At 40.7% G+C, this 13372-nt stretch overlaps 1 protein-coding gene, 1 long non-coding RNA gene and 1 other non-coding gene across 4 annotated transcripts; 2 read left to right on the top strand and 1 right to left on the bottom strand.

Moving 5' to 3' along the window:
* Positions 1-212: 212 nt before the first annotated feature.
* LOC133390716 (uncharacterized) lies at positions 213-7320 on the bottom strand. The gene is made up of 2 exons (XR_009764460.1): positions 7178-7320; positions 213-4215 (listed from the first exon to the last, which is right to left on the bottom strand). It is a non-coding gene; the product is annotated as an uncharacterized LOC133390716 (long non-coding RNA).
* On the top strand, positions 3566-9673 carry RPL18A (ribosomal protein L18a). Of its 2 annotated transcripts, none has more exons than XM_061639846.1 (5): positions 3566-3674; positions 4991-5170; positions 6508-6637; positions 8393-8502; positions 9525-9673. In XM_061639846.1, exons 1-5 carry the CDS (start codon positions 3657-3659, stop codon positions 9615-9617), a joined length of 531 nt encoding a protein of 176 aa, XP_061495830.1. In that variant the 5' UTR covers positions 3566-3656; the 3' UTR covers positions 9618-9673. The 2 variants fall into 2 exon arrangements, with proteins under 2 accessions (XP_061495830.1, XP_061495831.1); XM_061639847.1 differs by lacking the exon at positions 3566-3674 and adding an exon at positions 3695-3715.
* Positions 8176-8304, top strand: LOC133363532 (small nucleolar RNA SNORA68). The gene has a single exon (XR_009757699.1). It is a non-coding gene; the product is annotated as a small nucleolar RNA SNORA68 (small nucleolar RNA).
* Positions 9674-13372: the final 3699 nt, after the last annotated feature.

Here is a 13372-nt window from a genome sequence, read left to right on the forward strand (position 1 = left end):
ATGGTGAAAGGGGGGAATGGAGCAAAAAAGGTTGAGAACCACTGGACTAGAGGATATCAGTTAGTTTGCATCATTACAAGGAGAGATTCAGTGGCAGCTATCTTACCTTAAACATAGACTAGTGTAAACTTGATACACACAGCAACATAAACTTCCCACTTTTAGAATTTGGATGCCCAGAATTGGATGTATATTCAGATTCAAAATGTATGTAATTAAAACAAAGCTTTTATTAGAATCAAGTAATTATCTCAATTACATGTTGCACAGATCCCAGCATTCTATTTTATATTGGTTCTTGCTCTTTAATTTCTACTAGAAAAACATGTTTGTTAGAAAGCTGTTCAAAATTGCAATAGAACAAGACCCTTTGGAGTTATTTTCAGTGCTCAAGTTCCTAAAGACCATAGTCCTAAATCTACATTAAGCACTTCTTTCCCCAAGTAGTGAGAAATGAAGGAGTTGCACCATGGGATTTAGTTTCCTTTGCTTGAGAGAGCAATGGAGAATTGTGGTGTCTTTATACAGCAGTATAAATTTTATTGACATAAATACAAGCAGTTCATAGTAGAAGCCAATATAGCAGAGATGGGGGAACCTCAGGCCTGGGGGCCAAACTCAGCCCTCCAGGTCTCTCTGTCTGGCCCTCAAGACTCCTCCTAGGCCACATGCCCTCCCAAGCTACTCCCCTCATCAGTCCTGCTTTGCACCCTCCTTGAGTGTTTCTGCCTGGTTGGAATAAGTCCTTGTCCTCTGATAATGCTTCTTGCTTGTCTGGATGGATGGATAGAGAGGGACATGTGTTCAACAAGAAACTAGCCTAATTTATAGAGGTAAATGGCACATTTGTTGTTCTGCCAAATTTTGCCATTGGCCTCTAGCATGAGGACCCTCGGATGCTGCCCATATCGGAATGAGGATGACAGAATGGTTCCTTAACCCACAATACAGTCCTGTAGCATGCAAGCATCAAATTTCCTAAATCTGTGATTCAGGTCCCTAAACTGCTTTCATTCCACCTAAACTCAGTTTTCTTTCCTCTGACCATCTCCAAATCTAAATTTCTAACTGCTTTATTTTTTCAAAAAGACAGCCCTGCAGAGCACTGGCCTCAATCTCCATTCTGCAGGTGAACTGCCCATTTAGAAAAACACCTGCATGAAGTTCCTTTGAGGAAATACCAGTTTATCACTTCTGATCATCAGCTTATGAGGATAAAAGATGGTCATAGGAGAGGACTGGTACTCTGAAGTGGTCTATGAATTGCAGTGACAATAGTGTCCTACAGGATGTGATTTTAAGGCTGCAGTCCTCAGTAAATTAAACTAAAATCAGTTGGACTTAAATACAAGTAAGTGGTTTAGGACTGTGGTACTGTATAAAGCTTCAATCCTCTATACAAGTATTTGGAACTTCTACTGAAAGACACTGTATTTACTTCTAAAGAAACAGTTTTGATATGATGAAAGCAAAATTCTATAATCCTTTACCTTTTACTCTAGAGTATGCTAATTAATATTAATATTAAGAGGTAGTATGGTGTAGTGGTTAGAGTGTTGGACTGGGACCTGGAAGACCAGGGTTCAAATCTCCACTTGGCCATGAGCTAACTGGGTGACCTTGGGACCATCACTGTCTCTTAGCCTAACTAACTTCGCAGGATAAAATCGGGAAGGGGAGAACCATGCTTGTAAGCCACCTTGAGCAACTTGGAGGAAAGGTGGGATATAAATATAATAATTAAGAAAATTTAAAAAATGAACAGGATTGACCTTACAGCCTATGACTTGAAAATGGTTGTGCAAGCAGAATCTTACTAATGTCTTTGGTATTCTGCCTCTGTCAAGGCAATTGTACCTGGGTTACTTCATTAGTTTTGTTGTTATGTGCCTCCAAGTCGACTACGACTTATGGCGACCCTATAAATCAGTGACCTCCAAGAGCATCTGTCATGAACCACCCTGTTCAGGTCTTGTAAGTTCAGGTCTGTGGCTTCCTTTATGGAATCAATCCATCTCTTGTTTGGCCTTCCTCTTTTTCTACTTCCTTCTGTTTTTCCAAGCATTATATTGTGTGTCCAAAGTATGATAACCTCAGTTTCATAATTTTAGCTTCTAGCGATAGTTCTGGTTTAATATGTTCCAACACCCAATTAGTTGTCTTTTTTGCAGTCCATGAATCCATGAACAAATACATAAGAATAGCTAACAACTGTTGAGAAACTTGCCCTCCAGGAAACAATATAATCCCCTTAGAAGCTGTGTAAACCAATGATAATTTCATAGCCTTGTTGCAGGGCCTTCACAGATCCCTTTCTCTGTAACTCTTTCACTTAGTTGTTAATGTGTATATCCCACCTTTTCTTGAAAGAACTCAAGGCTGCAAACAGCAAAAATAGTTTATGTGCCTTCAAGACGATTACGACTTGTGGTGACCCTATGAATCAGTGACCTCCAAGAGCATCTGTTCTAAACCACCCTGTTCAGGTCTGTGGCTTCCTTTATGGAATCAATCCATCTCCTGTTTGGTCTTCCTCTTTTTCTAATCCCTTCTGTTTTTTTCAGCATTGTCTTTTCTAGTGAATCATATCTTCTCATTATGTCTCCAAAGTATGATAACCTCAGTTTCATCATTTTCACTTATAATGATAGCTCTGATTTAATTTGTTTTAATACCCAATTATTTGTCTTTTTTGCAGTCCATGGTATCCACAAAGCTCTTCTCCAACACCACATTTCAAATGCGTTGATTTTTCTCTTATCAGCTTTTTTCACTGTCCAACTTTCACATCCATACATAGAGATCGGAAATACCATGGTCTGAATGATCCTGACTTTGGAGGGCAACTATAAGAGAACTAGGAAAGGTCCTCAAATGCAAAGATATATCACTGAACAATAATGCAATAAAATACAATGTAAGAAATAAAAGAAGCAATCAATATACAATTAAAATCATACAGCATCGAGCATGGCGCCTCACAATTGCTACAAAAGGCATGAATAATCATTAAATGGTAGTAGCTATATTAGTATGATATTTTTTCTGCTCATGTTTTCAGGATTCATGAAGTAACAGACAAACGGATCTGCTAATAAGAACTAATGTAAGGCAACCTAGCAGTTTTAGTTGGAAAGTCCAGCTGCAATCCTGTGCATAGCTACTTGGGAGGGAGGGAACCTCCTCCTCACTCATCAAATAATTAATCTGATGACTGGGGAGGGAGCAATTTTCACGCCAAAGAGCGCTGAGCTATTTTACCAAAATGGGTAGGGTGGGGTGGGGGCAGAAAAAATTGTTTGGCTGTCAGCCAGCCTCCAGACTGAAGATTAGCCGCCTCTATTGTTACAGTAGCACAACATTGTGCGCTATACAGTAATACTCTATTTACGGCCATGCTATCGTGATGCGAATCACAGACAAGCGCACCTTTGTAGTCCTTCAAGTAAATTACGTTTCGGCGGTTGGAAACTGACCAATAGGAATGTTGCTGCTAGAGACAGACGTTTTCTCTACCCACTGCGATTTTTTCTCGTGAAACCAATAGGAGAATAGCAGCTCTCTGGGAAGGAGGTGCATTCCGTTAGAGGTGGTGACGTACGGGTGTCACGCATGCGGATCTTCCTTTTCTGGGTGGCCGCGAGAGAGGCAGCATCATGAAGGCGTCGGGCACCGTAAGCGCCGGTTTCTTGGACTGGCGGTTGTCCTCATGCAGGTTGGGGGGAGGTTTCTAATAACGCAAAAGAGGGAGAATGGCTGCGGCGCAGGGAGGGGCGCGTCTTAGTAGGTCTTTCCCCCAGTCTTACTTTTCCTCTGCCACGAGCAAGCGCCCAACATGGCGGCCATGGCGCCGTCGCCTCCTTGCAGCGTGCAGCCTTCCTGAGACAGGCTTGACTGCTAAGTTCTGACCAAGACTGATAGTTTAGTCCTCCAGACGGTGCATCGTTCCCATTTCTAGGCTCTGCTCCTTCTCGTGTGGAAGAAGGCAAATGCGTCTTTTTTTATTTAAGTAGGCCTACTCTCATTCTTTGCTTCCTTCCACCTTAATGCAGTCCTAGGCTTTCCAGTTTTCAGTCAAGGTTGAGTTCGTGTGTCTTTAAGCTAGGCAAGCAATGATCGTTGAACTATGCTGTTCCTGTAAATCGGGGTGGGCAGATAGGGATCTTCTGTGGGCGACTTCGTTGTAGGTAGGCCAGGGTTTTTGAATCCCAGTTGCTAAGGAATAGGAAATAACAACAAAAATTACTTCTTCGTCCTAATTTAGACTGCTGAAATTAAGTAAGAGTGGGGTAACCTCAGTTCAGTTATCTCACTGAAAACAAGTTTCTAGGCTCAAAATGTACTCAGGCAGCTAGTTCTTTAACCTTTGTACATGGCTCTGATTAGCAGATGTTGGAGTTCTATTAAACAATCATGGTATAGCTGACAGATTTGACGTCTGCCCACTGCTGTAAAAATAAAAAAAAACCCTCAGTGCTCTATCCACATAATAAAAATAGTATTTTATAGCATTTTTGAAGCGTTAAAAGCACTTTCCAAGTTAGACTAATATTCTACCCCACTGAATATTTGGGGAGGAGGCGAATCAGAGGTTTGACTGATGGTTTGCTTTTCTAGAGAATGAATTGTATTTGAGGTGAAATTTGATTCAAACACTTTCTTTTTCACCAAGGCCATGTTCCCCAATTTAGGACCACATGCCCAGCCCCAAAGCAGTTATTTTTTTCTATTGCTGTGTAGCTGTGGTCTAGATAAATTACATCTTATCAGTACAAAGCGAGGAACAGTGTTAACTTGTTCTGAGTATTGTATTGTGTGCACAACATACAGATACTAGTTTGGTTATTTTAATGGATAACAAAGATACATTTGCACAATTAAAATCTTGTTTTGTATTAGTTCGTCTTCCCTTTTTTAATCATACAGGTAAAATCACTCTGGCTGTAAAGGTAGAATGGATTTTCTCACTCTTTCTCTCTCTCTTTTTAAGCTGAGGGAGTACAAAGTTGTTGGGAGATGCCTTCCCACCCCTAAGTGTCCAACACCACCTCTCTATCGTATGCGCATCTTTGCTCCTAATCATGTTGTTGCAAAGTCCCGTTTCTGGTACTTTGTGTCTCAGCTGAAGAAGATGAAGAAATCTTCTGGGGAAATTGTGTACTGTGGTCAGGTATGATCATGAATAGTTTTAAGTATTGAAAACAATTTTATTTAATAGTTGAAATAATTGCTTGCTTAACCTAACATTTATAGGTACCTTTGACCAAGTTTTTATTCATAACTTCCAGAATGTCTTGTCTCCTAGTTCAAAATTGTTGGCTCTGTCAAAAGTGTTAAATGCTGTAGATTAGCTTACAAATTGTGCTGAGTGCAACTTGTATAGGTTAGTCAAATCCCAAGTAGTTTGAAGAGCTCCAACGTGATTACCTCTATGACAACAGTTTAGAGGTTGGGTTCTTTTAAGGTGGAAACACCTTAAGCCTGGAAGGGTTGGGATTGACAATCGTGCATAAAATTACAAGTAGCTTATAAAATTACAAGTAGCATGGAGATATTTCTTGCTGAGAATACTAGGACTTGGGTTCACCCAATCTGTGTTATTGGGAGTAAGCTTTTTCATGATCCATAGCTAATTTACCAAATTCACCATCACTAGACGTGATGGGTGCTAGCATTGATAGACTAAGGCTGCAATCCAATATACACTTACCTTGAAATAAGTTCAACTGACCTCAATAGAGCTTACTTCTGAGTAGACATGTATTGGCTTGCAGCTGAAATGGTTATGAACCATGATGTCTAAATGAATTTTTCACATTCCAAGGCAGTATACTTAGGAAAATCTGATAGCAAGAACAATTGGATATGACCATCTTCATGCTCTCTTTGTGAACTTTGGGAGGTATCTATTTGGCAACTATTGTGGATGCAATGCTAGACTAATTCTGCAGTCTTAAACACTTATTAAGGTATAAGTCCCTTTGAACACAATAGGACTTCTGAATAAACATGCATAGGATTACAGCAGCATTTCCCAAACTGGTGCCCTCCAGATTTCTGAATTCCAACTCTCATCTTTCCTTACCATTGGCAATGCTGGGTGGAATTGATGGAGTCCCCAACATCTGGGGGGTGTACAGGGTAGTCACCCTTGCCGCAGGTGGTCTTTGGTTTGCTCTAGCAAGGAAGGTTTGATGTACTTGATAGGTTGATGGCGGTGTGATATTTAAACAGTGTATTTCAGCAGTATTTACCATATAGCAGAGGTGGGGAACCTGTAGTGGTCCAGGTATTTCTCAGACACAGTTGCCATCATCCCAGACAATTGAGCTGATGGGAGTTTTGTAGTCTAAAACACCAGGAGGTTACCACGTTCCCTATCCCTGTCATATAGATTTAACTAATTAAATCTTTTAATTCTAATTTATTCATTGATGATTTTACTTGTTACATAAAACACTAGTTGGTAACGTGATTATTCTGACAATGATATTGCTATAATCATAGGTTTTTGAGAAGTCTCCGTTGAGGGTGAAAAACTTTGGTATCTGGCTGCGCTATGATTCTCGTAGTGGAACTCATAACATGTACAGGGAGTACAGGGATTTGACAACTGCTGGGGCTGTTACACAGTGCTGTAAGTAAAAACCATTTGGAGGCTTGGTTTTCTTTTGATACCACTATTTTAAGATAATAAAGAAGAAATACATTTTCTTATGAAAGCATAACACATCATACTTTGTTGTATTGCCCATTTATTTCTGAATAAATGTTTTCAATGTCATAAAGCTTTTAAAAATGATGCTATGTTGTAGTCTGCAGCCTATACAGTGCCTTGCAAAAGTAATCAGACCCCTTGACCAATGCTCTCATATTACTGAATTACAAATGGTATGCTGTAATTTTGTTCTGTATGATATTTTATTTTGAAACACTGAAACTCAAAATCAAATGTTGTAAGGTGACATTGGTTTTATGTTGGGAATGTTTCTTACAAACATTTCCCAACATAAAACCAATGTCACCTTACAGTAATTGATTTTGAATTTCAGTGTTTCAAAATAAAAGATACAGAACGAAATTACAATGTACCACTTGTAATTCAGTAATACAAGGGCATTGGTCAGAGATCTGGTTACTTTTGCAAGGCGCTGTATTTCTGTGACTTAAGAATTACCTTGGTAGAGTTTGCATATCTGGGTGTGCAAATTCTTTAATCATTTAGGTTGTATCCACAGCAGCTCTACTCACACAACAGACTTCTGGGTGTGCAACATAACTTCTTCTGATCCCTCCAGCTCCCAATTCCAAATGGTTGGGGGACCTCTGGAGCAGATTTGGGGTGGTGTGCAGGGGAGGAGAGGAAACAGAAGTTCCACGTGAGCAGAAGATATAACCCTGACGTGCATTTTTTTTTAACTGAGCATTAGTGTGTCTCATAAAAAACTACCGTTTTACACATGACGTTAAAACGTTGGTTTATGGAGAGTAAGAAAAACAGATTAAAAGAGCTAAGCTTGCCTGTACTTAGCTTGGATTAAAAAAAAAAGGTTAGCATGACTCAAATGTCTGTAGAATAGTTTAGGGCGTAGTATTATATGAAGATACCTGTCAAATCATTTCATAACATGGATTTAACAAGAACAAGTGATTTCTCATGATTAAATTGTTAATCGTGTATTGTGAAACAAACACTTTTAAGATGCTGCTCAAAGTAACCTTAATGGTGAAATTCTGTATGTATGTATGTACTTTGAAGTTAGCCTCATCAAACTCAGTGGGGCTTGCTTCTGAGTAAGTGTACATCGGGCTGTAATGTTAAGCACAAACTGAACTTGTAAATGCCTTGCCAGTTAACTGCAACTCTGTTTGCTTATGTTGATCTCAAATAGACAGTGTAGGCAAATGGGTAAGTTCTATGTTTAGTTTTTACATCCTGACATGTAGGTTGCACTGTATTACAGTTTGCTATTGTGCATGTTTAAGAGAAATCTACACACTTTTGGAACTTTTATACCATAAACTGTGCTCTGCCACTAAATCAGTGTGATAGTTTGCAAATGGTTGAAAATAGCTTTTATTGTTTTTCATCATCTTGGTTGTCTTTTAGTGCTATCTGCTTGTAGAGTTTACATGACAGAGAGCCATAAATTGTTGTTGGTGTTGAAAATTAAAACTGCATGCAAACCCAAAGAGCATTGTTTGTAATAAAATGTTCTTGTCATGTGTGCAGATATTAAATGTACCTTGTCGCCTTTCAAGAGCTGGTGTGTTTTTGAAAGTGAAATTGAAGGTCCTACAAGTGCATACTTACTGGATATTGTGTGTAACTAGATACAGGTCTCATCCTTGTTCCTGTTAATATAATTCATAATTGTCTGGCGTATTACAGATCGCGATATGGGAGCTCGTCATAGAGCCCGTGCTCACTCAATTCAGATCATGAAGGTCGAAGAGATTGCTGCTAGCAAGTGCCGCAGACCAGCTGTCAAGCAGTTCCATGTAAGTAGCGTTAAATACATATTTCCACAATGGAAATAGTGAGAATGGAACAGTCTTCATCCCACTGATGTCAGTAACAATTAACTTTAGTGGATCAGAAACTGCACACTGTGCTTAACCTTCTAATATCCAAGAAAATCCAAAAAAGATGTTAACAAATGCTTTTAATGCAAATAGCTATAGCCTCTAATATCTGGTATGTTTTGAGCCCTGCAACTGCAAATCTATACTTTTCAACCATGTAAAGTTACTTCTATTGGGTGATATCCAGTGTTGCCTGAGCAGACTTGGGCTTGTGTAACAAGATTTCCTCTCCTTCTGTGACCCCATATCTTCTCATGGGGATCCCCTTCCACAGTAGATTTTAGAGGCATGTGAGAGGCCACAGGTTGCAGGTGAGAAGGGGAAGTCCCTTACTCAAGTGCACGGACCTACTGTTGATTACTGTAAAATTACTTAGTGTTATATAAAATATGTTCATTCGCAAAATGTTGTCTTTCTAAGGACTCCCATCTTTCATGTATTATTTGCTGATTGAAATATACAATTCTTCTAGCTTATTTTCAAAAAGATCATGCTTTACTAAGGCAGTGAAGAATGTCCTTCCCCAGCCTGCTTAGTAGACTGCTGAGTAGTAAGGATACTGTCTTTCACCATAATGCAAATCCTGATGCCAGTCATGTACAAAAGCTACTATGGTACTACTAAAAATGGTTTTGTATATTTGTGTAGTCATATAAAAGTCTGTGGGGCCTGGAATGTATTATGTATTGAAAAAAGATACCTAAAATATGTATTTGCATTAGTGGCTTTTTAGCCCCTTTGAGATGATCCCTTTGTGCAAACTTGTATGTTGGGATAGTAAAGGTGCACTCTTGTTGCTATTAATAGGCAGAATATTTTATTAATTTATTTTTAATAACTTATTTTTCTTGTGTAGTAATGTGAGTGATAAAAACATAGTCATGAATTTTACTGGTTAGTTTCTAATAAACTTACTCCTACTTACTGTTTTCCTACAGGATTCCAAAATCAAGTTCCCTCTGCCACATAGAGTTCTGCGTCGCCAACATAAGCCACGCTTCACCACCAAGAGACCAAACACGTTCTTCTGAATGCAGACTTGGTTCATTTGCTCTGAGTTTCAATAAAGTTCTTTTTGAACATCTGATTGTTCTTGTTAAGTTCACAACATAATTATCCCAGCCTTGCAAATAAAATGAAGGGAAATTGCACACATCCTGTCACTCATCCTTTTCCCACCCCTAGTCCAACCTACTATCGTGTGTGGGAGGACTGGGGAGCTGATAATATCCTAGTCTGTGAATGGAACCCTGGATCTAACTCCTAAACCCATGCAGACCTCTCCCACCTAATCATAAAAAGTCTTTAAGGGTAGAAGTGAGTGAAGCTCCTCAGATTGCTGAGCAATTCTTACTACCACAGGTAACCAGGCAAGTAATTATTTGTGATGCTAAATTACCAGCCATACTTATATGGCAGATATACCTTGTTTAGTGCTGCTGAATACAATGGCTTGGAAGGGCAAATTAATTTGTATGAGTTACATTTCATACTTGTATTTTGCTTGTCACTTTCCTTAACATGAAAACAGACTCCAGCTTAATTTAAAAATCGAAAGTGCCAAGGAAGAAATCTCATACAGTACTTGCATTATAAACAGAGGACAAGGTGTCTAGCTTACATACATTTTATTCCTAACGTGTAGGTTATATACAAATAAGGAAAAGCAGACTTGGATTATAGACTTTTTGAACAGCAGACAAGGTACAGTGTCAAAAGTACCAGTTGATTGTAGCTACAGGCTTTCAGACTGGAATATTCACACAGAAATATTTCCTGTATGTTAAAAACTAGCAGGTGAAGGAGAAATAGACAAGAAACCTCCCTGATAACTGCACAGAATTTGTCTGGGATAAGCTTCCACCTGCAGTTGGGTTGGACAGTCCAGAAACATGAGGCATATGTATGGGAACATTTGTTTTGACAATTGTGCAAAAGTAGAAAACTATAGAAGCTTCATTTTTAAGCCCTGTAGAATAAGAGGTAAGCAAGAAGGGTCATAGGCTTGTATCTGTAGACAGGATTGATGTGATTGTTTTAGTGCTTAAGGTGATTCAGGAGTTGAACTATAACAGCCGCATAGTCTTTACCTCAAGAATTGTACTTAAAAAGAACGTGAATATGGTAATAAATGCAATGGCTATAAACAGTGCTATGGCCTCAAAAGCTAATTTATAATATTTTCAGGCCTAGCTCCAAATTTGGATGGCTCTAGGTAGGCTGCCTTTGGTGCCACTCCACCTTTTTGGTGGTGGCATTACTGCAATTGCCAACCTTTCCCTTTTGTGCAGGCTTACTTGGCAGCACAGCCATCATCCTTCCCCTTGTGAGTTTATTGTAAATCCACCAGGTAACCCCTTGTGAGGAGGACTGGAAGTCTATGGGAGTCAAAGCATCACCATAAAGTGGTTGAGAACAGTGGGAAGGCTATTATGATTGTACTTTAAATAGGGCAACATGATGCACAAAAGTAGGGTTTATAGCAGGGGTGAAGAACTTTTGGCCCTCTAGGCTGCTTTCCCTAAACCAGTGGTTCCCAACCTTTATGAGTATGGGATCCCCTTTGTCAGCGCAAACAACTTCATGACCCCCCCCCGCTAATTACAATTTTATTCTCTCTTGAAAAAATGGTGCATGGCAAAATCACATCTCCAAATATCCCTTTCCATAAAAAGCTCACTGCAGACGGGGAGGCGTTGCTTTATTTTCTTAATGCAAAGGTCCAATCAAATTGGGATCTCCCTCTATCCCCCCCCAAACATTCTGAAGATACTGTATACAATCCTGTCTCCCAACACCAGTGGGTTACGGTGTTGGGCTAAGATCCAGGTTCAAATCCCCACCCAGCTATGAAGCCCACTGGGTGACTGTGGGCCAAACACAGTCTCTCAGCCTAACCTATCTCACAGGGTTGGTGTAAGGATAAATGGAAGGGGGGCAATCGTGCACTACCTTGAACAACTTGGAGAAAAGGTGGGATATAAATGCAAGTATAAATAAATACACTGCAGCTGCAGTATGTGGATCTCAGCCAACCTGCTGAGCTTTTAAAAAAATCAAGCAGCAACGTGGTGGGGATGCTAGATTGTGAAGACAAAAGGGTGGATATGTTGAGGAGGGGGGTTAGTGCTTTTAGGCCTTGGGATGATCAGAACTGATAACTGGTTAGCATGCATTTGGAGAATGAGAGTAGAGCAGAAGACAGATAAGCTCACACAAACACACCTGCCCCTCCTGCAAGCATGCATGCATTTGGGCATGTGGGAGGGGAGAAACCCTCAACTGCTGCAGCATCTTGGAGAGAGGTGGGGAGGGCAGAATGCAGGTAGAAGAAGGGGGCACTGGCACACACACAACCTCAGAGATTGTGGGGTGAGCAAGTTCTGAGCTTCCTCACCGCTTCTTGGCTCCCTCTGAACTAAAGATGAGATCTGGGCATCCTTGCAAATAATTTTTTTAAAGAGGTGGCAGCGAAGCAGGAATCTAAGGCAAGGCTGTCTGTCAGGAAGGAAGAGGGAAAGCAGCCTTGCTTTTTAGCTTCATGAAAAGGCCTCTCCCTCTGACTCTGAATAAGGGCTTCATCAGCAGGGCAGTGCAAAGAGATGGGATAGTGATCTCTTCCTGGCAGCACCTCCCTCAGCCTCCTTTGGCATCTGCCATGTGTGGTATAGGCAGATGCCTGGCCTTGGCATGTCTGAAAGATGCTCTGGTGCTTCAGCAAAGTCCTCCCCTCTAGTTTGGTGTAAGTGGGAGGTGTCATCTGCAGCAACAGTGAGGAGCATCCAGCATACAGGAAATGAAGATTTTTTTTTAAAAAAAAAATTCTTTACTGTTCACGGCCCTAAGGTGGGGACCACTGCCTTAAAACATGTCCACCTGCTCCACCCCTGATGTCAGGTGTGGGCCAAGTAAAGGTGCAGCTGTACAACCAAGTGCCCTGGGGAACTCTGGCACAGCCATCCCTGCAGAAAGCTGGCTGGAAGTCACCGCCTATCAGCTCATAGGCGGTGACTTCAAGACAGCAGATCAGAGGCACTATGACCATACCGTTATAGTCTTATTTCCCTGATATTTAGGTTGGAAAATTTCTCCAGAGCTATAACTCCTTATGCTAAGAACTGGGGTTGTCTTTCCTCTTATTACTCAACGTGTGCAGAGCAAAAAGGAACAAACTGACCAATATTCTCGATTTAATAAACAGGAAGACTGAATTGCGTTGGTTTCTTGGTAAATATTTGAGTGTGAAAAGGGAAATCTTTTATAAAATGCTAATATGAAAAATGACCCTCCGTGGCTCAGAGTGGTAAGTGGCGGTAACGCAACCGAAGTTCTGCTCACGGCCGGAGTTTGATTCCAACGAAGGAGGAAGTCGAATCTCTGGTAAAAGGGATCAAGGTCCACTCAGCCTTCCATCCATCTGTGGTTGGTAAAATGAGTACCCGGCATACGCTGGGGGGTAAAGAAAGGCCGGGGAAGGAACTGGCAATCCCACCCCATATATACGGTCTGCCTAGTAAACATCGCAAGACGTCACCCTAAGAGTCGGAAACAACTCGCACTATAAGTGCGGGGACACCTTTACCTTTTTTGATATGAAAAAAGGAAGTCCAACATACATTTCCTAGGACGGAAGTGGCTAGTTCCCAGTTCGGGAGATTTTTATGATGGTGATGAGAGGAGAGAGGTGGCTCACCACCACCGTCGGTCAGATGATATGTGCGTGTGTACAGAGGAGAGTGTAAGCTACATCTAGCACTGGCATGCAGCCCCCAGAAAGCTGGCTAAT

The sequence above is a fragment of the Rhineura floridana genome, chromosome 8, assembly GCF_030035675.1.
Source record: "Rhineura floridana isolate rRhiFlo1 chromosome 8, rRhiFlo1.hap2, whole genome shotgun sequence".
Classification (NCBI taxonomy): domain Eukaryota; kingdom Metazoa; phylum Chordata; class Lepidosauria; order Squamata; family Rhineuridae; genus Rhineura; species Rhineura floridana.

What these genes read in the sequence shown, in the direction of transcription:
- RPL18A (XM_061639846.1), top strand. An exon ending in AAATTGTGTACTGTGGTCAG is followed by an intron (nt 5,171 to 6,507) that starts GTATGATCATGA and finishes CTATAATCATAG; the next exon opens with GTTTTTGAGAAGTCTCCGTT. An exon ending in CAGCTGTCAAGCAGTTCCAT is followed by an intron (nt 8,503 to 9,524) that starts GTAAGTAGCGTT and finishes GTTTTCCTACAG; the next exon opens with GATTCCAAAATCAAGTTCCC.